Raw genomic sequence first — 22959 nt, 5'->3', positions numbered from 1 at the left:
GGGCCGGGGCGTGGGACCTAGCGTGACGTTGCACGCGCGCGTGCCGGCCGGGGTGAGCCGGGCGGGGTGGCCCGTGGCCAGGGCGCTGGCCCCACCGGTGTGCCGCCGCGGCGCAGGCCAGGGGGTGGCGAAGGGAAGGAGCGAGTCCGGCCGGCGCCCCGTGACAGCCTCCAGGGCCTCCAGGCCGGCTCCAGATAGCGGAGCGGCGCGACCGCCGCGCCCCGTACACAGCTCCGGGCTAGACAGACAAGCTTCCGACAGCCGTCACGTCTGAGGAGCTGGCCTGTCTAGAGACTGTCGAGTCAGGGGATGAGGCGCTCTGTTTGTAACCCCCCCCCCTCCACATCCCGCCCCCCGCTCCCCTTTTGGAATGGGGCCCGGACGAGTCCTGGGTGTCAGCCAAAAAGACCTTTCAGAGGGAAAGGCGGAGGGGTGCACGACTCCTTTGGGGGCGTCTGTGAAATGTCCTCGTTCACTCTTCTCCAAGACCGGACCTGCCGGTGTATGGGCGTGAGCGTCCGTATCTCGATGCGGTCTTTGGCCCAGGGAATCGCATCGTACTAACGACCCTTTTTTTCGATTTGTTACAGAATGGCTTGAACTGATTTGGTGTGACCGACTCGTTGGCGTGGCTCAAGGCCGTTAAGCCAGCATGGGGGTTGGTGACTACGAGGCGCCCTTCGTGGCGAGGTTGCTCCACAATCTACCCCATCTCAACATTCGTCTGCAGTTTATAAATTCGACGTTTGCACCAGAGAATGAGCTGTATCTGGAGGTTTGTAGAATTTTTCCAGTGACATCAGATGGATGTGTGGAATCCTTCCTTATTTTTATAAAATGAATTAAAATGGAAAATGTAATGAATTATTTTCTGTTTCAGTCATTGGGTATTTTAGCATTCATTCCTGCAGCATGCCTAATACTAACACTCTTAATACTTTTGATGTACTTCTTGACGAGGTGTTGTGATCGGAAACCTAGACGAAAGCGAACAATTACTGCTTGCAAATGGGTGTCAATAGTATTTATTGTGTTATTAACTTGGTTAGTAGAAATTCGAATACCTTAATGCAATATCCATAAATTATTGTCAAAGTTCTAATCATATTTTCTCCTCTGCCTTCAGGGCTGCAATTGCTGCCTCACTTTATGGAAATCATGATATTCATGAGAAAATGGTTCAAGTGTTGGATGGTCTCAAGGGAATGGATAGTACTGTTAGAGATCTGCAAATTAAGGTAAGTAATATTGAACATGATTTGAGTGTCACTGACGCCCCTTTTTTGCTTTGGTTAGTAATAAATGTGTCTTTCTGCAGACCGAAAGATTGAAGGAAATTAGAACAGAAGCTCGACAGCTACTAGATCCACTTCAGACAAAGTTCAGAACGCCACCATCACAGATGACAGATACACGTCAAGTGGAACTTGGAAAAGAAATGGACACATTGGCAAATTTTGTTGACAGTGATGAAATTTACAAGAGATTTACCAGCATCAATAAGTCAATGCATAACATTTTCAAATTTCGATGGCTGAACACGTTGAGTAGAGCTGAACTTATAAGGTAATGGTGGTTTTCTATCAGGGGATTTTACACTCTTGTTTGCACATGAGAAAGGGCCCTATCTCATGATTTGCAACATTCATTTTCTTTTTCTAATTCTTTTTTTTTTATATATAGGTGGATAGGCACAATGGGAATGTGGGGATTGTTGGTCCTGTTTTGTTTGATTCTTTTGATTGGCATGTGTCGATACTCAAGGTGTACATTGATAACGTAAGTTTACTTTTTCTTGGTTACTTTGAGTAAAAATTACATCTTGATTAAAATGTCATAATAATTTCTTCATGTCTAACAGGTTTTCGGTTTGTGGCTTGCTTGCTGTTATTGTATGCTGGCTTCAAGCATCAATTTATCTCATTGGAGCTGTGGTATGTCATCTTTGTTTCCTTTAATTTTTAACTATATACTCAATACAAAAAAAATATTAGTATTTCATCTTAATTATCCATTTTTTGTCTGTTTTCAGGCTATTGGAGATTATTGCATGCAGCCAGATTTGTACCTGGAGAGTCTAGTGCATGTGCCTGAAGATGCAAGGGTTCTTGAATATTACATGAGATGTCCACGTGCTTCTAACCCATGGGGACAGGTCCTCAATCAAACACGTGATGGAGTTAATACTGCATTCAAAAGCTATAAGCGAGCCACCCAAATCTCAGATCAGCTATATCCTGATGCTAAGGATAAGATGAACCAACTTGGAGATCAAATGAATAAATTAACTCTCATGGTTCCAGAACTCCACCGGCAGCTTGATTGCAATGTGATATACCCTCATTACTTGGCAAGCAGTCGTATCTGCCACAAAGGACTGTAAGTCACTTTTTTAAAAAAATCTCCTTTTCATTGTGTGTTTATTTTTTACTGTCACTTTATATATCTAACTGTTTTTGTAGGTACGGATTATGTTTGATGCTGCTTGCAAGTGCCCTGTGCGGTGTTTGTTTCACAATTTTGTTCTGGGTTGATTCACATACTTGGATATATCTTGGCAATAGGTACGTTCTCAAATCTTATACCTTACTATACTTTGAGCTCTTTTTCTCTTTCCCTCTGGCTATAAAACACATTATCTGTTCTTTCAGGAAAAATTACCAACAAGTAGATGGACAAGACCCATATTTGCCACCAACAGCTGCATCCCAGGCCATTGCAGCACGCACTCTGCGAAGCCAAGGGTCGTATGGCAGCTCAGGCTTGTTTCGGCATAAAATGCTGCATGATGGGGCGCTGCACGCAGCCTCACAGCAATTGCTGTATGTGTCGAGAAGCATGTGTAGTATTACTACCATTTAATTACATTTTAAATTACTCAATGCCAAACATTCTTCATTCTAAGAATGTGTACACATGAATTCAAAGATTTTACAAGTACAAATTCAATTCCCATATTTTGAGTCATTTACAGCAAAATGAATTTTTTGAGGATCACAAATACTGACTTGGCGGATGTATCTTGTATTAATGGTGGTAATGTAACAGTAAAAAAAGTATTGCTCATTTCTTAATTAACATTTTGTGTTTGAAAATAGTTACTGGTAGTTCAAAGTCTTAACAAGATTTTTTAAAATTCTAGTAGACCTTTTGGTTAATTGCATGAGTTCTAAACTCCTTATTTTTATTATTTAAAAAAAAGAACTGTTGCTTTACAATTATAACTAGCCCTTATGGCGTAAAAAGGTTTCATAAAAATGCTAAAAGTGCTCTGCTGTTGGTCAGTTTTTATTATGTTTTATGTATACCTACTACATTTGCTAATTTTATTTTCCATAACTTTTTATTTTGTACTACTGTTTCACTATTTTGAAGTGAGAATTATTTGCTTCTGCTTTACAAAGTACTGTATTAACAGTTTGAGCTTTTAGGAAAAGTGTGGTAGTGATGAGTGTTTGGTAGTCATTAAACAGTTTCATTATTTGCCTATTCTTCAGGATGCCCTGACTTTTATTTGAATACGTGCAATTATAATTTATTTGAGTTACTTATCTTTCGGCAGGTGGGTGTGCCGCCCATCTGGTCTGTTTCCTTACTCTGTAATTAACAGTCGCTTCCGTTTGCCTTGCTTTGCAGAGATGGGAGAGGCTTTCGCGACGAAAAGTCCCAGCACGGTGGCATTCATCCGGGCGGAAGCGACACCCTACCAGGACCCAACCATGGGCAGTACGCGACTCTGAGCAAACAGTGCAAGACGCTTGAATCTTCTGACTTTTACTGAGGCAACGCCCACCGCTCCGGGGCCCAGACCCTAGAGCGACGCCCCCTCCCCGCTGTGCCCATCCCGCGACCGCCGTCGGTCAGCTTCGTGTCCAGCGGAGCCGAGCAGCGCGCCGCGCAGTCCCGCGGCGCCTCGGCCGGCTCCGGGCCGCTGCCCAGCGCCGCGGACGACCCCGTCGGCCCCACGGCCACGCGTGACGCGCACGCGCGCGACGCCATGCCCAGCTTGGCCGCGTCCAAGGCGGCGTCCCAGCCCGGCCTGCATGCGCAGCACCCGCAGCAGCACTACGGGACGCACCGCTCGGCCGGCGCCGTGGACCACTACGGCACGCACCGCTCGGCCGGCGCCGCGGACCACTACGGCGCGCAGGCCCACGGCCAGCGCTACGTGGACCACTACGGGACGCACCGCTCCGCGGACATGCACCACTACGGCACGCACCAGCAGCACCAGCAGGCGCACCACCCGCACTACGGCACGCACCGCTCCGTCGACCACTACGGCACCCACCGCTCGGCGGGCGCCGCGGCCGGCGACTACGGTGCCGCAGCCGCATCTGCGGGGCACTACGGTACGCACCGCTCGGTGGATGGAGCACAGTACGGGGCACATCAGCAGCAGCAGCAGCCGCAGAGGCAGCAGCAACAACAACAGCAGCAGCCGCCGCCGCAGCAGCAGCAGCATCATGTGGCGCATCGCCAGGGGGACACCACTTATTATGGAACACACCGTAGCCGCTATGCGATTACGGAGTTGTAAAAGGTTCTTGTATACATTCTAGGACAGTCTGTTGATCTCTCTTTTGTTTTTGCTCTAAGTTGATATATTTGTGGGGATAACTGTGCCTATTGGGAAAAGAAGAGAGTGAACAAGAGATGTTACCATATACCTTTGCAAGTTGTGTTTGAATGTGGCCAATTGGAGATAGGTGGGCTTTGAAATTGTCTCAGTAAGTCAGTTATGTTAGGAAAACGGTACTGTATCCTTCTTTAGGAGGAAACTACACTGCCAGTTATGTACCTTTTGAATATATATAAAAAAAGAGATTAGTCTGCCTGGTGCAGATAGATTGACACAGGCACTTACTTCTCAGTGCTGTGTCACACTTCTCTCTATACCTTTGCCATTGCTTTAAGAACATTATTTTTTGCCCATTTTCTTATTGGTTTGTGTGATACACTCTTTTGTGTGAGAAGAGTTTGTTGAATTATGAGATTGATAATATTGTGGTATAGCTAGCTGTAGCTTTTTTTCTTTGTGTGTACTATCAGCATTTTTGTTATACCAAAGGCTGCATAGGTATTATGTGGAAAGTGTGAATAAACCTGTGATTTTTCTTGCCTCTCTGTAAATCTGTAATATTAGTACCATAGTAGCATTGCATCTTTGTGACTCTTATATCTGGTGTATCCAGTGTTTTGCCTCATGAATCGATGTTACAGTTGTTCCATGGTACTCATGACGGTCTACAATTTTGTATATTTATTTTTCCTTTTAATGGTGGAGAAGCAAGCTAAAACACTTCCTTCTGCAAATTTTGCATTTGTGACCAAGGCAAGTTTATTGATTTTTATCAGGAAAATCACTATTTCGTTAGCCTATTTGATTAGCCTCCCCTTTCCTCAGTTAGAGGGCCAGGGTATATTAAAATCAAAATTTACTCCTTAATGGCCTGAATAGGCACTTAAAAGTTTTCAAATTCTCATGTTTATTTTTTTTCTTTTTGAAATCTTGTTTAATTTCATCTTATGGAATTGGTTAGTACTTGAAAGTTTTTGCACTTGTAAGTGCTGCAAAGATGTGTGATAGACCATTTGAACTATAACTTGTATTTTCATTGACTGTCGGTCAAAAATTTTCAACTGTCCAATGTCGATGCTATGGACAGGAAATGATCATCTTATCTCTACATTTTTATTATCCTGCTAGTCATAATATTATCAAGTTGACAGCCATATACTCTTCTGTAGATATTCTTATTTAAGAGGAGTCTCTAGTGTTAAGACTGTAAGTTAAAACTTGTGCATGTAAGAGGTGTTTTTGTAATTCAAAATGTTATTAGATAGATTTATGGAACTAGGCTGCTCTTTAATGACATGCCAACAAATAGGAGAAAATGAAATCTTTGTTTCTTTTGAAACTGACTTTAACAAGTGGCCTTTAGTACATATGTCAAATCTAAAGGCCTGCAGCTAGTTTAGTGCAAATGAGGTATTGTTTTCTAAAATGAAGTAATTACCCAAATCATTTCTAAATGGGAGAGGACACACATAGACAAAATATAGCTTAGTTTTAATAATGACTACCTTCTTCTTAGAACAAAATGGACTGCATGATTACTGAAAAACCGAGTGTGCATCTTGGCTCAAAATTCTGAAGATGTTATGCCTGTCAATTTTCAAATAAATACAAACTTCCTGCAATGTTGCTTTAATTTGTGTGCAACTTTGAGTATGGCAGATAGTTTTACCTTCCATTTTATTCCCTTGATCCTTTTCATATCTTCATTAACTTTTGTTACTAGAGTTAGCCTCAGTGCCAAATGGTTTAGTGCTGGGATTTACGAAAACTATTCCCATTGGGTTTACCTAAGTGTAATGGTTTATGCTCCGGGTTCAGAACTGGGGCTATTTCTGTAGACATTCCACTTTTAGATTGAGATTGTTGCCCTGCTATCCAGTCCAGGTTGAGATCCTAAAGACAAAGAGAAACTTTCTAATCTATATACTTGTTTTGTGGTGTGCACCCAACTTGACTTTATGTGGAGTCACACTTTTTGCATATTTATTTATGTTTTTTTAAATACTTATGAGCAGCTGGTTTTAGACTTTCTTATTTCGATGCTGTACAATTAGACTATCATCCAAATCAAAACTACCTACTGTACTTGTACTCTATATTATATGCTATACCGAATAGGATTGTTAATAGAGCAGTACAACTGAATGAAAACCAATCTTTTCATTTAAAACCCAATTTGTTTGAAATACTGTTGTGAGCAATTGTACTTGGATACTATTTAATACTGTATTGTTTATACAAGTTTTATCAAATTCTAAATTAATTATGGCAGTTTAATAATACGGACAACTATCTCTTGAAACTTTCTCATAGCAATGATGTAGCCCATATTTGACTCACTGTACAAGAATGTAAAATTTTTGAAAAGTAACTAATATTTTAAACCTTATAAAGTACTATTGGAGTTTTTCTTCTCATGCTAGCCACTTACCCTACAGTTGGAAGAGTGACTAAGCAATGGTAAACCAGTGTATAAGTGTATGTTTAAGTGTGAGAGAATGCGTTTTATATTTTGTGTTCATGACCATCATTAATAGAGCAAAGGGATACATACTGCACCAGTAATTTTCACAACAATGTAATTTTTTGATTCAAATCCACATTTTTGTTATGTTTCTAAGTATTTTAGTGTACTAGTTATGGATTGAGCAGTGAGCAAGCACCGTCAAAAGTACGATGTATATTACTAATTGGATGGGAGGAGGTTGGATAATGATTACATTAACATTCATTCACTTCTGTCCTCTGTTACCATGAAGGGTTTACTTGGCCTAACAAACATTATGATAAGAATATCTAAGAAATGTTATGAATGCAGAATTATTCCTGCAAGAGAGTGACTTTGTGGGAGAGCTGGTTGGTTATGACGAATGTGCCAAAGTAAAAGCTTAAGACACTGTGTCCTATAGGACTTCAAGATTTGGCTTATCTGTAAAGGAAATTAAATCATTGGCAATACACAAAAGGAACCATATTTATATGTAACTTTGAAAAATATGCCTTCTATTTAAAACAGTCACAAAATAAAACAGAAGAAGTACACTTCCAAAACAATTTTTCAATGTATTTCATTTATCCTTCCTTGGAACGTTTTGATTTTAGACTTTGGTCTCTCCTCTTCAATCCTCTCTTTTTATCTTGTTCGTCTCACTTGGAAATAAATTGTGTAGTTTCATGAGGCATCCTTATCAAGATAAGGGAGTACCAAAAAGACAGTCTGATTGATTTCCCTAATTTGGTAATTATTTTACGGCACAGATTGAAAGGCATTGCTTCCTATCCAATAAATTTTTATAATGCATCTTATTTTTTACACATTGCTCACTCTTGTTAATGGTCCAAATAAATGCCAAAATACTTTACGTTTATACTGTGTTATGATAAGATTGCACAATGTGTTGTGCATTGTGTTTTCATTTGTATTTTCCTGTACAAAGGCATACTGTCATTGCTCATGTGTGCTCTATACAAAGATTTTTTGCTTATTGTACAGGTAATGTTTGTGAATGATGCTCACTTCCTAATATTGTATGAAATTCGAGTTTTATTATTTGCGGTCGCACCTGATTTCAATGGGACTTTCATTTTCTTTTGAAGTGTATAAAAATGCTCATAATTTTTTTCCAAGAAATTTAATCAGTGTACTGTATATATGCAAATGTCAGAGTATTGGAATGATGTGTGTGTTAAAACCTTCCTTAGTTTACAACAGAAGGAAAAAAAACCTGAGCCTTAATTGTGAAAACTTTCTAATGGTAGTGCAAGATGTAGGCAACATCAGAAAAATCCTGAAAAATGGTTTTAAAAATCGGAAAGCCTAAACATAACAAAAAAAAAATCATTGTGTACATCAAATGATTGTTGAAAATAAAATCTTGTTGAAAACTTACAGTATGAAGTGAACAATATTATTTAATAGGCGAATATGGAACACATGCTTAATACCGTAAGTAGTGTGACATGATCACAATGTGGTCACGCTTTGCTCGCTTTGCTGGGTTTTCCAGCTCGCGAAATGCATAGCCCACAGGAACACTGAACGAGCACGTAGAAGTGCGGGCCGACTTGCCCCTGTCCACGGCGCCTTACGAGCTGAGCGAGGAATGCGGCACAGTGACTAAAGAAGTGCGCGGGGTTAATCAGCCACCGTGTATAACGGAGGTCCCTGAATTCATCTTGACTCCATGCTACAACAGTCGGGAGCCGGTGGGTTACTATCATTCCCAGTATCATCGGTGGTCGTAAATGTGCTCTTCTTTCCATTCCAGCTATTTTTAGTGAAAAGACCAACGGGCGGGAACAAACGGAGGGGATCTTTCTCGGCAAACAAGGACCCCCCCCCCTCCCCCCGCCCTACCCAGAATCCGGGAATACGGGAAAATCCTCTCGCCCCCGCCTCCACACCTGTGCTTACGGCGACTCGGCTGGAGCCGGTGCGCGGTCTGGTCAGGCGGCCCCGTCCAGCTCCGGGCTCCAGAGGCTCCAGCACAAGAAGCACGACATGCGACAGCGACAGGTGCACGCTGCAGCTCCGTGTTTTCAGAAATTGCGTGGCTGCTGTCTTGCAAAAAGACACCTTCAAAGACTCTGTGTCGCTTAAACATATCTCAAAGGTACGTCTTGGATATTTCCAAGTTTCATAGCTATTCCAGATTCTTTCTTCATTTTCTTTTTGTTTGTGTTTTTTGCACAGTCGGGAATAAGGGTGTGTGTGGGTGCGCGCGCGCGTGTGTCGAGGAAGTGAGTGCGTGTGCGTTTATGTTGTCTCGCAGCGCGGGCTTTCAACGGAGGGGAGGGGGGAGGAGGAGTATGTGTGGCGCTTTACTTTTGCCAACAGCGAACCATAGAAACGCGAACGAATGATGTGCATAATGGGTGCAAGGACTCGAATTTGTGCTTAGCGCTATACACAGCAGAAGCCTAAGATTGGTAATATGTTTTTCTCACGGAAAACCATTTATCGAAGGGCCCCAGGATATCGACCCATGTGACTTGTATTTTGTATTGATTGATCAATGTTGGTTGGGAGAGGGTGAAGTCATAGCGGAAAGCGAATCATGTTTTGAATATTCGTCTCAAAAAGAGAGAAAATCACGGCTGCTTAGGGAAAGAATGTTAATCGGGTCCACCTTGAAGGTAATGTTGTCGTTGAACATGTTCCTCCTTCAGTATACAAGATCTTATTCTCGATTTGGTTGTGTGAGCAACTGGAAGAGGTGGTAACCAGCGGACCTACACCAAACATCAGTTCTATGCGTGTTTTATTCTCATGGGGTGGGATCCCGTATAAAGGTTAGGGGTCGTTGGTTTTTTGAGTCAGTTTCCTAATGACACTGTTACAATGTGTCATATGATCAAGGGCCAATCCACTCATTCTTGTTTTTAACTCTTACAGTTTAGGTTGAGATAGTTTCCAGAGACTGTTTCTCATTTTAAGCCGACGCCGACGCCCACCCTGCTTAGCTCTTGCTTAAGCTTTCCACTACTTTCCACCTAAACATCGAAACGAAATGAAAACCCAGATTATCATTTATTATTCCGATTTTACCCCTCCTCTTTCCACTTCGTGTCAATATTTCAGCCTTCTAACATATGAAATGTTGGCGGGCGTGCGCCCTGACTGGCCGGCCGGCCGGGATTGTTGATGGAACAACCTGTTGATGCAGCGAGTGCTCGCGGGCGTCGCGGGCTCGCGGGTCGCGGGGGGGTCGGGGACCGTCCTTCATTCATGATGATATGGTGACCACTATTTGTCTTTGTACTTGCATACATCCATCTCCCATACATCTTCACTTGCACAGCTGATTGTAATCATTGGGTTCTGAAGAAGAAAAAATCCTTTCATTTCCTTGTTGAGATACTCAGTACTTTTCTTATCTATCAAAGATAAAATAATGGGTCCCTTTTGATCTTATCCTTGCAGGTGGGGAATAACTCAATTGATGCATTTCCTTTTCCTCCGTGTTAAACTGCAGTCATTATTTGTCTTGGAGCAACATCCCAAGAAAAATGGCAGGATTAATAGTACTGCATCAAATCCCACCTTTTTCAGTAAGAACTTAAAAGATATACTGTAAGTTACCTTTTTAAAATAAGTTCAGAAAAGTGTTAACCACTGTCACTTTTTGTTTTAGATTCAGTGATGCTAACTGTCTTTTCCTAACTGGTAAGCTGACAAGGTGGTAAGGTGGTAATATTCTAGTTATCCGAGTTTATATGTGTGGAGTAATTATTTTGTTTTTAGCTTTTTATCTGATGTAAACTTTTTTAGGGGTTTCGGGGTCTCTAAAGAGTGTTGTTTTCTTAAACTGGATACATTTCAAAATGAAAATACCATTGTATCAGAAAATCTCAGAGAAAGCCAATGTGGTACCTGGTCCAAGTATTGGGAATGCTTCGTGCTCAGTAAAACAGAATAAACAGTTTTATGAGATTGAAAACTCAATAGGTACGTTTTTAGTGTGAGTCAAAGAATTCCAATGATTGACAATATTGACAACAACATTGATCTCTTATTGTTTTTATTGCCCTTTTTATTTCAGAAATTCATCTGAAAAGTAGTCGTGCAGTGAGAAGATTTATTATACCAATTTTTATACTATCATGGCTTTCAATGCTCCTCATTCTTCTATTTGTTCTTAACACTCTAAGATATCAAATAGAGAGTCAGCAGGTTGAGATGGAAAGTTTAAAATTTAAGGTAAGCTGCAAGAATTTAAGGAAGAAGACATTTTTAACTCTGATTGAATAACTCTTTGTCTCTTCTGTTTTATTTGTAGATCAATAATTTGAACCAAGAAGTATTGTCTCTTAAAAATTTAGCAGAAGCTACTGATCCGCGTCCTATAGATGGGACAAAGCACGAGATCAAAAGCGAAAGTCGATTGGAAACCACCTCTCTTATGACTTTGAATGAAGTTAGCACATTCTCGAGAAAGAAACGAGATACATCTGAAGGTTTGAAATATTCTTGTCTTATCTATGTAGTATTTTCTTAACAGTCAAGATTCATTTTGATTTAAATTAAACAGAAGCAAAGGATTTCAAGAATTTGAAACCATCTGGAAGAAAAATAAAAGCCAGTGGTTCAGGAAGAAACAGTAAACAGTTTCGTACTCATAGGAGGAATAAAATTCAGCAGGCACAACGCTTATGTCAGTGTCAGAAGTGTCTCAGAGCCAATAACACCAATTTTAGTGGTAGGCATATTGGTTTAGTTTTGCCTGTGACCTAATTTAGTCTTTAGTAATGGTTGGCTAACTTTTGTTATTATTTGGAAAGAAAATCTATTTTCAATATATTGTTGACAATTTCACATTTTAGAAACGTCTAGCCTTTGATTTGATTTTCACTAACCTAATTGAAATAGGTGTTTGTGCTTCTCTTCTGGACTGTTTTTCAAACTTGGGCTGCTGTCTAATGTTTCAGATTTCACAATGGTACTTTCAGAATTGTTGATTCATATGTAAATAAATATTTCTGTGTTTTTCCTAAGATTTCCAGGCCATTCATCTTAAAGGTGCTCATCCAGAAACTGTTGTGGAATCTGGTTAGTAATTAAATAAATTCATGTTTGCTTGTTTATTTAAGAAGTAAACAATGGTCTATACATATTCTTATTTTTTTCCCCGTGTTCTGAATGGGTGCAGGCCATGTTGGTCCTTGGTTTGTAGATTCCAAGGCTGTGGCAGATAGCAAATTGTCATCTTCTTTTCAATTAAGAGAGGATGGGCAGAGCATTGAAATAAAATCTTCGGGCTTATACTTCATTTATGCTCAGGTTGGTTTCATGGAATTTTCATTTTTCAAATTCCCTCTAGCATTATTTTAGTTTCATGTGTGTTTATTACTTCCAGGTGTATTATCTTACTTCACATGCTTTGAATAGTTTCACCATAAAATTACTTCCGAAGGATTCTGACAGTCCAACAACTCTGGCATTCTGTAGCAGCACCACAGTTGCAGACAAATCAACTTCAGAAATAAGCTGTTATACTGCAACTGTTCACACTTTGCAAGCTGGAGACCGTATACATGTACAACAGCGTGAGAAACACCGTAGGCTTATTATGAGACCTGGCCATTCTTTCCTTGGTCTTGTTAAGTTAGGTGTTAGCTAAGTCATAAAGTAATATTCTTGAAGCTCCTCATTTTTCTGTTTGACTGACTAATAATAGCCCATCCATAAACAAGGCTGTGGTAGACTACAGTATTTTTGTGAAAATATGTTCTTTTGAGTAAAAACAGGTTTTTTTACAAATTTTTTTGAGATGTTTGTCCATATTAATAGCCACAAGTTACCAAAAAAGGAAAAGTTTAACTTCATAAAAAGACTTTGTGGGATACAAGATTGTCATAATTACTTTAAGTTTTGCATTATAGTGTAGTGATGTGTACTTAGACCTCTGTATTGTTTAATTTCTTTTAGAATAGATTATTATTTTGTACTCTTCAATCAATGTGATATGAGCTGTCTTGTCTCTGCTGCTCTGAAATGTGCCATATAGTGCAAACACCAGGTGTTAGTTATGTTCAACAAAAAGTTCTGAATTCAAATTTAGCGGTAGGTAGGGTCGTGGATGGGCGGCAGAAGATTGTGAAGTCCTCTTTTTTAAATGATTCTTGTCAAACCTAAGACATTTGCTGGGATCATTTTTAATTTCGAAGTAGCATTCTTGTAAGAGCTAGATCAAGTTCTCATCAGCGTGGTGTGTTCAATCAAACATGTGTGTATTATAAATTTTCTTGTATTAAAACTCAAGTACCTGATACCTGTTTGCGTTTTACATGTGCCCTTACCTTTGCACGGTATGCTGTAGAGATAAAAGTCACCTTTAGTGTAAACCAGAGACCCTGGTATGTATTTGTAAAACAAAAATTGGCCTTGTCATTAGGTTGAATCCTTTCCATCATGTCTGTATCCATTTATGTATTCTGAAATAAAAGTGCCCTCTTAAATAAAAAACTCAAACCCAAAGTCTCTATATTTTTGGACAATATTGGATGTAAACCTTAAAGCTACACCTGCTTTCATCTAAATGTAACTTGATATTCATGGTTTCAAGTTTGGCTGAGCAGTAGATCGGTATCTTATTGATCATCACCTAGAAATTCCATAAGATCATGGTTTAGTGTAGAAGAATGTTTTTTCTTTCTACTAACCCTATCCAGCAAATTCAACTAGGGCTAAGCTTGATGTCAGCTGTTTAATTGGATATTTATGTAATTTTTACAAGGAATTTCTTGATGTGCAGATGTTTTGATTTTTTTTTTAAACTTTTTTGATCAGCCGGTATCCGCCTTGTTCACATGATTACATCTCTATAAGAGATAGGACATGGAACAATGAAAGTTGTTAAAAATAGTTCTAATTTTACTTCATTTTGGTTACAACTCCACATTGCAACAAATACACGAAATGCTTCACATAAAAATAAATGCCTCTTTAATTACATTCTTGCCATTCACATACTTACATGCATATCACAAAAACTGCATATAGATTTCTTTCATAATAAAGATGCTTCAAATTATGAAAGCTAACTTACATGCACACACTTTGGAAAGTAATAGGAGTAAAAGAAACAAATGAGATTAATTTCCACAGGTCATCATTAGATCTATTTTTTTTTTTCATTCTCACAAAATCAGAACCTTTATGGAAATATTTCAAGCTAAAGTGAATATGTTCCTACATGAATCTTCTAGTATGGCTGAGAGTGAAAATGAATGAAAAGACTTACAAAGGAATGAGATGTTGATGGTGCATTGAAGAAGTGAAGAGTGTGTGTGTAAAACCTGTGAATATGAGAGCAATTCATGGGTAAGTTATGTAACTCTTCAAAATGAAAACATCATAACAGGATCATCCTGGATCTAGTATTTAAAAATGAAATTATGATGTCAATCAACTTAACAAATATAGACAACAAAGGTAATAAAGAGAAACAAATAAAAACTACTACAGTTAGTTCGTTATACCTCACTAAGTAGTTCAAGAGTGACCAGCACTTCAAAGTAAAGACTACATGATCATAAAGGACTATATCATATAATATAGAATATTTCTAACAATACTACAAATGGTCACCATTTAACATGTCTTTTAGAATTTATGAAAACATACAATAAAACAATAGGCACATTTTGAAGTTTACACAATATACACAAATAGTTGGAACTTAAAAGTTAAAAGACAGAAATCATAATGAACTTTTACAAATTACTAAATAATGAATACCCAACACACTTGCAAGAGATTGGTCCAATAGAAGACTCCACCACACATACAAGATCCGACTTATCCTCTTCGTCTTGATTGGATTCACACTTTGCAGGACTGGCTATGCATCATCAAGTGTTCGCCTCTGGGCTTGAAATTAAACTTAAAGGGAATGATACTTGAACATTCAATTGATAACACAGTAACAATATTTTCTTTTCCTTAGAAAAAAAAGTACTCTAGCATTCTCAAACAGTTAGCTGAAAAAAAATTTGCTAGCTTTGAGCAAATACAAAAACAATCCAGTAATAGAAGGATTAAAATTGCAGACTATGTTCTTTTAAAAGAATGAAAATGGCACCTATTGGGTCACAGCATAATAACAAAGCTTGCTTAATTATCTTTTTTGTGTTTTTTTTTTGTTTGTTTTTACAAACCATTTACCATTACAAAGTAAAACTTTTACTTGTGTTGCAACTGAGAAACACCAAACTAATTTAGAATATCACATTCTTCAGTGTACTAGGCCTATGAAATGTCAAATCAATAACTGATGCAAGTGAGTTTAACCTTAATAATTGTTTTTAAAAATCACAAAGTGCACTTAAGAAATTATGAACAAAAGTAGCTGCTTTATACTTTGCTGTAACCTCACTACAACAAAAAGACGGAGAACTAACATTTCACAAAACGACAACAGGTATCATGGCAACATAATAAATAATGTCTAATACATTCAGGAGTGTACACAATATATCTTTGTAGTCTCCTCCATCCTGCTGCTGACCAGAAACCCACAAAGGTATTAAGATTTGCTACAATAAATATCTGCCACTCTGCCAAAGGCAAGGCATCCGCATAAGAAAGATTAATTTTGAACAGGAAAGAAGTAGAAAACTGTTCACCTCCAAAAAATCTTTTGCATTATAAGACCATTTAAGCAAAAGCATCACTCAACTACAGTCCAATTATATGCCATTTAGAAAATAAAGTAAATTCACAACTTAGAGGTATGTATAGGCTTCCCTTAATTCAAATAAGAAATACGGTATTTTAGGTGGGAATAACATAAGGTAAGAGTAGGTGGAAGAGCACATATGACACTAAAAGAGCAACTTGTAGTACGCCTTTCTTTACATTAACACCAATTTAGTTTCATGTCACAAGTGTATCACAAGTTAAACTTCCAAAGTTACTTTTTTGGTGTAAGTATGGTTTATAATATGTAATAACAATAAACCGTTCCTTTTTGAGCAATGGAAGTAAGAACAGACAAACTGTACAACCCCTAGAATAAAAGCCAAAAGAACAATGTTACAATAGAGATCCCAATTTTTTAAAAGTGAAGAAAAGGTTTCCTCTTAGCATTTTAAGAGCATGAATATAACTATCATTTCATTTTATAGGAATGATTTGGAGTAATACATCTAGACTATTCCTCACACTATCGTCATAATATAGCAGGAGCCTCAGAGAATCTTCCAAAAGTCTACAACTTTCAATAATATAGTGCAAAAGGAAGTGAAATGATGTCACAGTTGTTCATTTTCTAAATCCTTTAGTTCTTCATTTTACTTCATCTTGCTCCATTGGTTCCTCTGATGGCTCACGGGAATGCTCAGGAGATCTGAAAGTAAAGAATATTTAGAATAAGAATCTTCCAGCACCTAAATATAACAAAATAAAGCAGATCTTTTAGAGCAATTGCAAAACATACTGCATATTGTTGGCCTGATGTTGCATTGATAAGCTAGCCATAGCGGTAACTGTCTCTGTTTCATCCCTCTCCTTTTGTGAAGCCTCTAATGCCGAACATGAGACAGTGTGTGCCAGGCGTTTTAAGCACGGCCAATGTTGTTGCTGAATAGCAATTGTCTTCTGAAGTGTATCAATTGCATTTTGACATGGCTCGCGCCGGAGTTCGTCCTCTCGAACGGGCATAGTATCATCTCCCAATAGAGCACGAACACATTCTTGAGCAGAGTCACAGATAGCCGGTAAATCATATCCTCCCTCCAGAGCTAAAACAACCTGAGGAAATCAGAAAACATGTTTGTATAAGCAGCACGAATATGAGATAAGAATTAAGAATAGAATAGAAGAATGTATGTTTACCTTTCCGTCTGCTAATGGAAGTAATTGGTGTGTCATGTATCCAAAACAAGCTGGAGACACCTTGTAGCCACCAAGTGGAGGTGCATGGCCAATTGCTGCATCAAAACCAGCTGATACAAGTATCAAATCAGGAGCATACTCCTAAAACATAATAAGAACAATAAATAAATATGCAGATTTGAAATAAATACATAAGTATGCCAGTTATTTGGCCAATATGTAAAGTGACAAAGTTGACTTCTTAAAAATACCTTTGCTATGGGCATCACAATAGTGCGGAATGCTGCCAGATATTCAGCGTCTCCCATAGGAGGATTTACACCTCCTGACCAAGCTACATTTATATTGAAACCCAGGCCCTTACCCTCTCCACACTAAATAGGAGAAAAAAGTAAAATATATTTCACAATAATATCAATTAATTTGAAAATTCACAAACTGAAATTTGTAGAGGTAATTTACCTCTGTAGGACCCCCAGTTCCAGGAAAGAAGTTACCGTCGTCATGACGGTGGATAGATAGATATAGGATCCTTGGATCGTCGTAGAACATTTGCTGGGTTCCATTGCCATGGTGTACATCCTGACAAATTTTGAAAACATTCAATAGTTTCCAAAAGTAGGAGCCAGCTTAAAAAGTTAATCTAAAATTTTAAAGTACTTACCCAATCTACAATAAGGATACGTGGAACATTCAGATTCTGTTGCACTAATTTAGCAGCAACAGCTACAGAATTGAAGAAACAAAATCCCATGGCTTGTGAAGGTTCTGCATGGTGGCCAGGAGGTCTGACAACTGCAAACCCATTTTTAATATCTCCAGTAGCAGCTTAGAGGAAACAGAAAATATTAGACATGAGAGATGACGAGCACATCTTTTACAGCTATTAGAGCACTATGTGCAAACATTAAAAGTTTCTTACTCTTATAGGCAAGATCAATTACACAACCAGCTGCCATGCGTGCAGCTGGTGCTGTGTGCAGCTCGTTCCAAGTTGTATCTGAGTCAACCCCCACACCACCACAGGGCAAGCGTACAAAACACTTAATAGGAAGCTGAGCAAGCTTGTTCATATCTAATTTTTGTCGATTCAAAGGATTTGTACCTGAAATAGTATTTTTTTACACACAATTAGAATTAATGAAGAACAGAAGCAAGATAATCCAAACAAATAGAAACTTTCGAACTCACCAAATAAAAGTGCATGAGCCTCACTGTGACAAACTTTCAATTCCTCAAGTGATGCTTTTCTTGCTCTCACTCTATCACAGCGCTGTACTAAACCAGTCTCCAACAGTCGAGCCCATACACTGTGAAGTCTCCCACTATGTTCAGGATGTGATGAGTTATCTCCACATGTACAAGCATGTTTCAGCATTGTGTTATCATATGCTAGTCCCGTTGTAAGCCGATGCACACCACTGCTAACACAAAATCAAGAAAAACAAAAAAACATGAAACAACTAGAAGAAAGAACTCTGTTAACTTAAAAATGCTTAGGCTTACATTTACAAACCTGGAAACTTTTGGTGCAGTGCCCGCACTAGACACCCCAAGTGGAATGCTTCCAGCTCCGTCAGTGGTCCCTAATGCTACCAATGGGCTTGAGAGGGCGCGAGATAGTGGTCGCGCAACGTGGGAGCGGGGAGTAAATGCAGAGCCTATGAAAAATTAGTGTAACTATAAAAAATAGTAATATTTGAAAAATTTGTAATAAAATTGGGTAAAATTTGCACCTTCACTAATCTGCAAAGTATGTCTCATCCTTAAATCTCTTTGCTGCTGAAGAAATTCTCGTTGTTGTTTAGTTAACTCATGATCTTCACTTCTGCGTTCAGTCAGATCAATAACCTCAGCATTTTCATCAGTCTCATCCAATTGTCCACCACTACTACTTGTTGAAAGCCCACGGCTGTTTGCACGAGTCAGTACAGTCTGACGAATTTGCTACAAAAAACAAAATACTTTTGTATAAAACAAAAAGTAAGGAGAAAAAGAAATGAAAATTGTCTGACTAGAACAAACCTGCTTTAAAAGATTGTGTTGTAAAGTTTGTTGTTTCTCCTGTAGCAAGTAATCTTCATAATTTCCATGATGAGGAACAACAGTGAGTCCACTTCCAGTGAGCATAGGGTGACCCAATGGTAAGGGGGCAGATTGTGTGCGTCCCAGCGGACGGTGGCCCTGTTTGTTAAGACGTGCATGTGCAACCTACAGAAAAAAAAATTGTTAACACATTGTTAAAAAGGAAACAGGAAAACAGAAAAAGAAAATTAAAAAAACAAACCTGAGAATCAGTAATTGGAGGGTGATATGGAGCAGGTATAACTGGGGCGCCTGCGCCCACAGTCACTGGCCCATGAGCCTGTTCAAGACTCTGCATCTGTTTATGGATGTATCCTGGCGATGTAGGATTGGAATATTCTGCTTCTAGAACTAAAAAAAGTGATAATAATACACATAATATAATATATATAATAATACAATAAATATAGATTTACAAGCTGAATTAATTATTTAAAGTAATGAACCTTCATGACAAAATACTAACCAGGGAGGGTAGGGTAGAAAGGAAGAGTACCCGGCATCATTTGGCCAGTCAGAGGCATACCTAATCGAGCTGTAAATGCTGCACGTACTTCAGCTTCAGACACAGGGGCAAGTTTACCTCCCTCCTAAAGTAAAATTAAATAAATTAATATTAAAGGATTGGATCCACAAAACTCTCCATCAGAACAATCCTGAATTCTTCAGCATATTGCTCTCACCCTTGAACTAGATGGAGCTGGTGGACGTCCAAGGGAAATATTTGGCATGGATGGACTGCTGTATAACGAGAGATCGCTTATGCTACCCTGCTCACTGCTGTTACTCAACTGACCATATGTCAAATTTTCTCCTTCCTAAAGTAAGGATAAAGTTGGTAATTTTTTGTTTTATTAACACAGCATCCAACAATGACGTCAAGCAAATAGTGTGAAAAGATTTTGTGTACCTCTTGAATAGGTGTATTTCGTCCACCAGCAGAGGGTGAAGCTTGGCGGTTACATGAGCCAGGTGGAGAATTTGGCCCAGAATCAGGATTACTACTACTAATATCCACTGCAAAAAGAAAACAATAAGGTAAGAAGATCTGATCAATGAAATTGAAAAACAAGCTGTATTTAATGAAGAAAATTTCTAATAATTAGTAATTGTGTCATATTGTAAAATTTTAGGATTTTCGTTCCCATAGCAGAGAAGGGCATGTTATCCGTTAACAATAATCTAAATAAAAGATTTAAATGTGAAAAATAAATCTTTCTTCCATACTTGCAAGATGTGACCTCCTCTTCATAACTCTCTGAAGACGATCTTTTCTCCCTGCCAAAGGGTTTGCACGGCGGTCGATCACTCTTTGTTTCAGGCGTACCTTGAGAAGATTAGGTTCAGAGGCTGGGATTGTTGGGTTATAGAAGAGATTGGGATGAGGAAAAGGAGGAGGGAAGAGCGCAATACAATGTGTTAGTATGTCAAGCTACTAAATAATGCAAAGTTCATTTAAAAAAAAATACAAAATGCATTCTTCATGGGAGATGCAAGGTTCAAATATTGAAGAATCGTTACCGAGAAAGAAGTTTGAAAACAGCGAAGTACAACACTTCACTATAGCTATCCCAGGATATTGCCGTGTGTACAAACAGCAATTCCATGTATGTATTAGGTAAGGGGTAAGAACTGCTTGAAAACAATGCCAATTTGTTAAGATGTAGCAAACTTTTTAAAAATCTTTTAAAGTATCCAGAGCTCAATCTTTGTTACAAAGTGAGCAAGGTATGAAAAACAATACGAAAAATAGCGATTAAACTTTATAGAAAAAAGGAAAGCCAAGCAGCAGCAAATAAAATTGATTATCATAAAAAAATATTCTACCCGAGAATACAATTTTGATAGGCTGTATAGAATTCAATAGTTCACCCTACGGAATTTCAAGAACTTATCCCGGAAATTCAAAGAAAAACAATGTCAGTAGTTACTACTTTTGAGCAATGGAATGGCCAAGGAACAAGATAGGTAGATAAATTAATTTGGCTTGTTGTACTTTTAGGTATGTTTTTGAAAAACTTCTTTCATTTATGCACCTTGCATGCCCATCAAGAAAATTAGTTATTCACAAACACACACTTAAAACTTAATAGTACACTCTGTGAAAAGAAAATTCCAAAGTCTGACTTCACATTAAAGTAATATTGCTTTGAGTTACGCATCACAAAAGCAAATAAATACGTAGTTTTCACACTTGATTGTTACAGAATTTTATAATCTCATGCATGATTGTTAAAGAAACAGTTTTAAAACATTCCTTCAAAATGCTTAATGTCATTCATTTCAAACAGCTCACCTGTTTTTCGAAGAGGGAAGTCTTCTTCATATTTAGCAACTAGAGGATTGAGACGATAGGGGTGCACAGCATTTGGTCCAGCCCCAGCATTCAGGTTTCCAGTATCTCCAGGAGCCGGGGGCTGCAAGACGCTCCTGAAACAATAGAGACCAAGAGAATATTACCTAAAATGTTAACAAGCTATATGCAAAAAAAGATTATCAATTACAAGTACTGCATACCAGTTGCGGAAGGGCTGGCCACCAATACTGGGCGACTGTTGACTTTGCTGAGCCAATGATGTGGCTGATGTAGATGGTGAAATTTGGTGACCAGGAGAAGATCCATTAGCCATAGCTTCACGCTGCTTTTTGTTGAGAAGGAACACCTGTCAAGAAGTAATTGTAAGTAGTGCAAACATGTTAAACTAACATTGAAAATAAATTAAGCAACTTGAATGAGAATGACTGGCAAGTACCTCACTTCTTTATAAAAATCAAAACAATACCTGGAGCTTTTCTTTAACACCTGAGGATGCAACAGCACTCTGTTCATGTTTATCTTTCTTGCGTAGAGCTTCTAGACGCTCCTTTTCCCGTCTTTCTCTTTGCTCCTCCAGTTGTTTTTGTTGTTCCCATTGCTGAGAATGAAAATGAAAACATTTAGTAGCAAAAGTCGGGCAAATCAACAAATATGAAAAAGTAATTTATGAGACCCACTGAAGGGTGCAGCGGACTCACCTTAAGATGATGGCGTAGTTGTTGTTCGTGCTGCTCGGCAAGGCATTGCTGTTGCTGCTGGTAGTGCTGGAGCAATATCTGCTGCTGCAGCTGTTGATGTTTCTTCAGCTGGGAACAATGTTACACAGCGGAGTGTCAAGACAAGCCGGGCTGCATCAGATTAAGGGAGTACTACTGTCGGAAAGCACGCAGCCAGCAAAGCCCGATTTCACCCGATTTTCACTCTACACTTGTTACATTAGTGAACTTTCTTCAGTCCCGAAAATTGTGCTACCTCAAAATAAATAAAATGTGATGCCGCATAATGTAAACATTAGAGTGACAATCGGGTGAAATTAGCTGTTCGGTTTGCTGCCTGCTTCCCGACAGCACTCCCTTAAACTGATGCAGCCTTTGGGCTGTTCGATGCTCTCCGAGAGTAAGTTTTGGGACACTCTCTCACCTTGAGAATCTGCTGCTGGATATCTTCAGCATGAAGTCCAGGGTCGAGATGAAAGCTTTCATTCATGTTGTGGAGGTCGTTACGTCTTGCCACCAAAGGACTGTCCACGGGAGATTCGCGGGTCATGTCTGTGAATTCGAAAATACGAAAAGATATAATATCCGAGGACAAGGGAAGAGGGGAATGCTAGAGCCAGTTAATGAAGTACTTTAAATCACCTTTCTGAGGCAGATGCGAGAAGACCTGTGAGATCCCCACACTGCGGTACGACCTCACGACTTCTGAAACAAAGAGAAGATAACGTTCATTAAAATTTGCGAAGCCGGGCACAAACAATAAACACTGTCTACGACTATCGTGGAAACGGCTGTCTGTCAGCGGCTGAGGAGGGAAAACCCCAGCCACCTTGCCCCCAGCGAGCGACACCCCTATGCAGAGGCCATTGGGGTGGTTGTTTGGGGGAGGAGGAAAAAGAGAGGGGGAGAGAGAGTACTCGAG

General features: G+C 39.1%; 3 protein-coding genes across 17 annotated transcripts in view; 2 read left to right on the top strand and 1 right to left on the bottom strand.

The window, feature by feature from the left end:
- Positions 1–8476, top strand: part of LOC113205572 (protein tweety) — a 56806-nt gene extending 48330 nt beyond the window's left edge. Inside the window, exons 4-13 of one of the 2 annotated variants that reach the window (XM_026421238.2) lie at positions 591–775; positions 881–1044; positions 1127–1238; positions 1319–1566; positions 1684–1779; positions 1862–1934; positions 2033–2379; positions 2463–2564; positions 2652–2744; positions 3637–8476. In XM_026421238.2, the coding sequence (XP_026277023.1) occupies positions 653–775; positions 881–1044; positions 1127–1238; positions 1319–1566; positions 1684–1779; positions 1862–1934; positions 2033–2379; positions 2463–2564; positions 2652–2744; positions 3637–3781 (1503 nt within the window). In that variant the 5' untranslated portion in view covers positions 591–652 and the 3' untranslated portion in view covers positions 3782–8476. Of the gene's footprint in view, positions 1–590; positions 776–880; positions 1045–1126; positions 1239–1318; positions 1567–1683; positions 1780–1861; positions 1935–2032; positions 2380–2462; positions 2565–2651; positions 2823–3636 lie in introns of both variants that reach the window. The other variant, XM_026421237.2, reaches the window with a different exon arrangement.
- Positions 8477–9379: 903 nt separating this feature from the next.
- On the top strand, positions 9380–13559 carry LOC113205640 (protein eiger). 8 transcript variants are annotated; one of them, XM_026421336.2, is made up of 10 exons: positions 9380–9511; positions 10506–10633; positions 10717–10748; positions 10854–11030; positions 11125–11282; positions 11362–11539; positions 11614–11781; positions 12078–12131; positions 12232–12362; positions 12439–13559. In XM_026421336.2, exons 4-10 carry the CDS (start codon positions 10907–10909, stop codon positions 12700–12702), a joined length of 1077 nt encoding a protein of 358 aa, XP_026277121.1. In that variant the 5' UTR covers positions 9380–9511; positions 10506–10633; positions 10717–10748; positions 10854–10906; the 3' UTR covers positions 12703–13559. The 8 variants fall into 8 exon arrangements, with proteins under 8 accessions (XP_026277121.1, XP_026277120.1, XP_052126050.1 ...); XM_026421335.2 differs by lacking the exon at positions 9380–9511 and adding an exon at positions 9578–9718; XM_052270090.1 differs by lacking the exon at positions 9380–9511 and adding an exon at positions 9578–9718 and having other exon boundaries at positions 10827–11030.
- Positions 13560–14004: 445 nt separating this feature from the next.
- The window catches only part of LOC113205639 (histone deacetylase 4), a 64541-nt gene continuing 55586 nt past the window's right edge, over positions 14005–22959 (bottom strand). For 5 of the 7 annotated variants that reach the window (XM_052270080.1, XM_052270084.1, XM_052270081.1 and 2 more), the window contains 22 exons: positions 22680–22742; positions 22462–22589; positions 22020–22127; positions 21788–21919; positions 21522–21667; positions 21301–21434; positions 20232–20354; positions 19915–20021; positions 19688–19822; positions 19471–19594; positions 19207–19355; positions 18945–19130; positions 18656–18866; positions 18436–18580; positions 18111–18343; positions 17842–18024; positions 17584–17747; positions 17382–17501; positions 17171–17293; positions 16920–17060; positions 16522–16835; positions 14005–16431 (listed from right to left, as the gene is read on the bottom strand). In XM_052270080.1, the coding sequence (XP_052126040.1) occupies positions 16371–16431; positions 16522–16835; positions 16920–17060; positions 17171–17293; positions 17382–17501; positions 17584–17747; positions 17842–18024; positions 18111–18343; positions 18436–18580; positions 18656–18866; positions 18945–19130; positions 19207–19355; positions 19471–19594; positions 19688–19822; positions 19915–20021; positions 20232–20354; positions 21301–21434; positions 21522–21667; positions 21788–21919; positions 22020–22127; positions 22462–22589; positions 22680–22742 (3230 nt within the window). In that variant the 3' untranslated portion in view covers positions 14005–16370. The remainder of the gene's footprint in view (positions 16432–16521; positions 16836–16919; positions 17061–17170; positions 17294–17381; positions 17502–17583; positions 17748–17841; positions 18025–18110; positions 18344–18435; positions 18581–18655; positions 18867–18944; positions 19131–19206; positions 19356–19470; positions 19595–19687; positions 19823–19914; positions 20022–20231; positions 20355–21300; positions 21435–21521; positions 21668–21787; positions 21920–22019; positions 22128–22461; positions 22590–22679; positions 22743–22959) is intronic. The other 2 variants (XM_052270082.1, XM_052270086.1) reach the window with 2 other exon arrangements.

Source organism: Frankliniella occidentalis, unplaced genomic scaffold, assembly GCF_000697945.3.
Source record: "Frankliniella occidentalis isolate FOCC.00 unplaced genomic scaffold, Focc_3.1 Scaffold110, whole genome shotgun sequence".
In the NCBI taxonomy this organism is placed as follows: Eukaryota; Metazoa; Arthropoda; class Insecta; order Thysanoptera; family Thripidae; genus Frankliniella; species Frankliniella occidentalis.
Note: the sequence above shows the minus strand (reverse complement) of the source record. Positions and strands in the feature narration are given on the sequence as shown.

Bases quoted from the DNA above. Each gene is read 5' to 3' on its own strand.
- LOC113205640 (XM_026421336.2), top strand. From the start codon at position 10,907: ATGAAAATACCATTGTATCAGAAAATCTCAGAGAAAGCCAATGTGGTA. The intron at 11,782-12,077 runs GTAGGCATATTG...GTTTTTCCTAAG, and splicing joins CAATAACACCAATTTTAGTG to ATTTCCAGGCCATTCATCTT. The intron at 12,132-12,231 runs GTTAGTAATTAA...GAATGGGTGCAG, and splicing joins AGAAACTGTTGTGGAATCTG to GCCATGTTGGTCCTTGGTTT.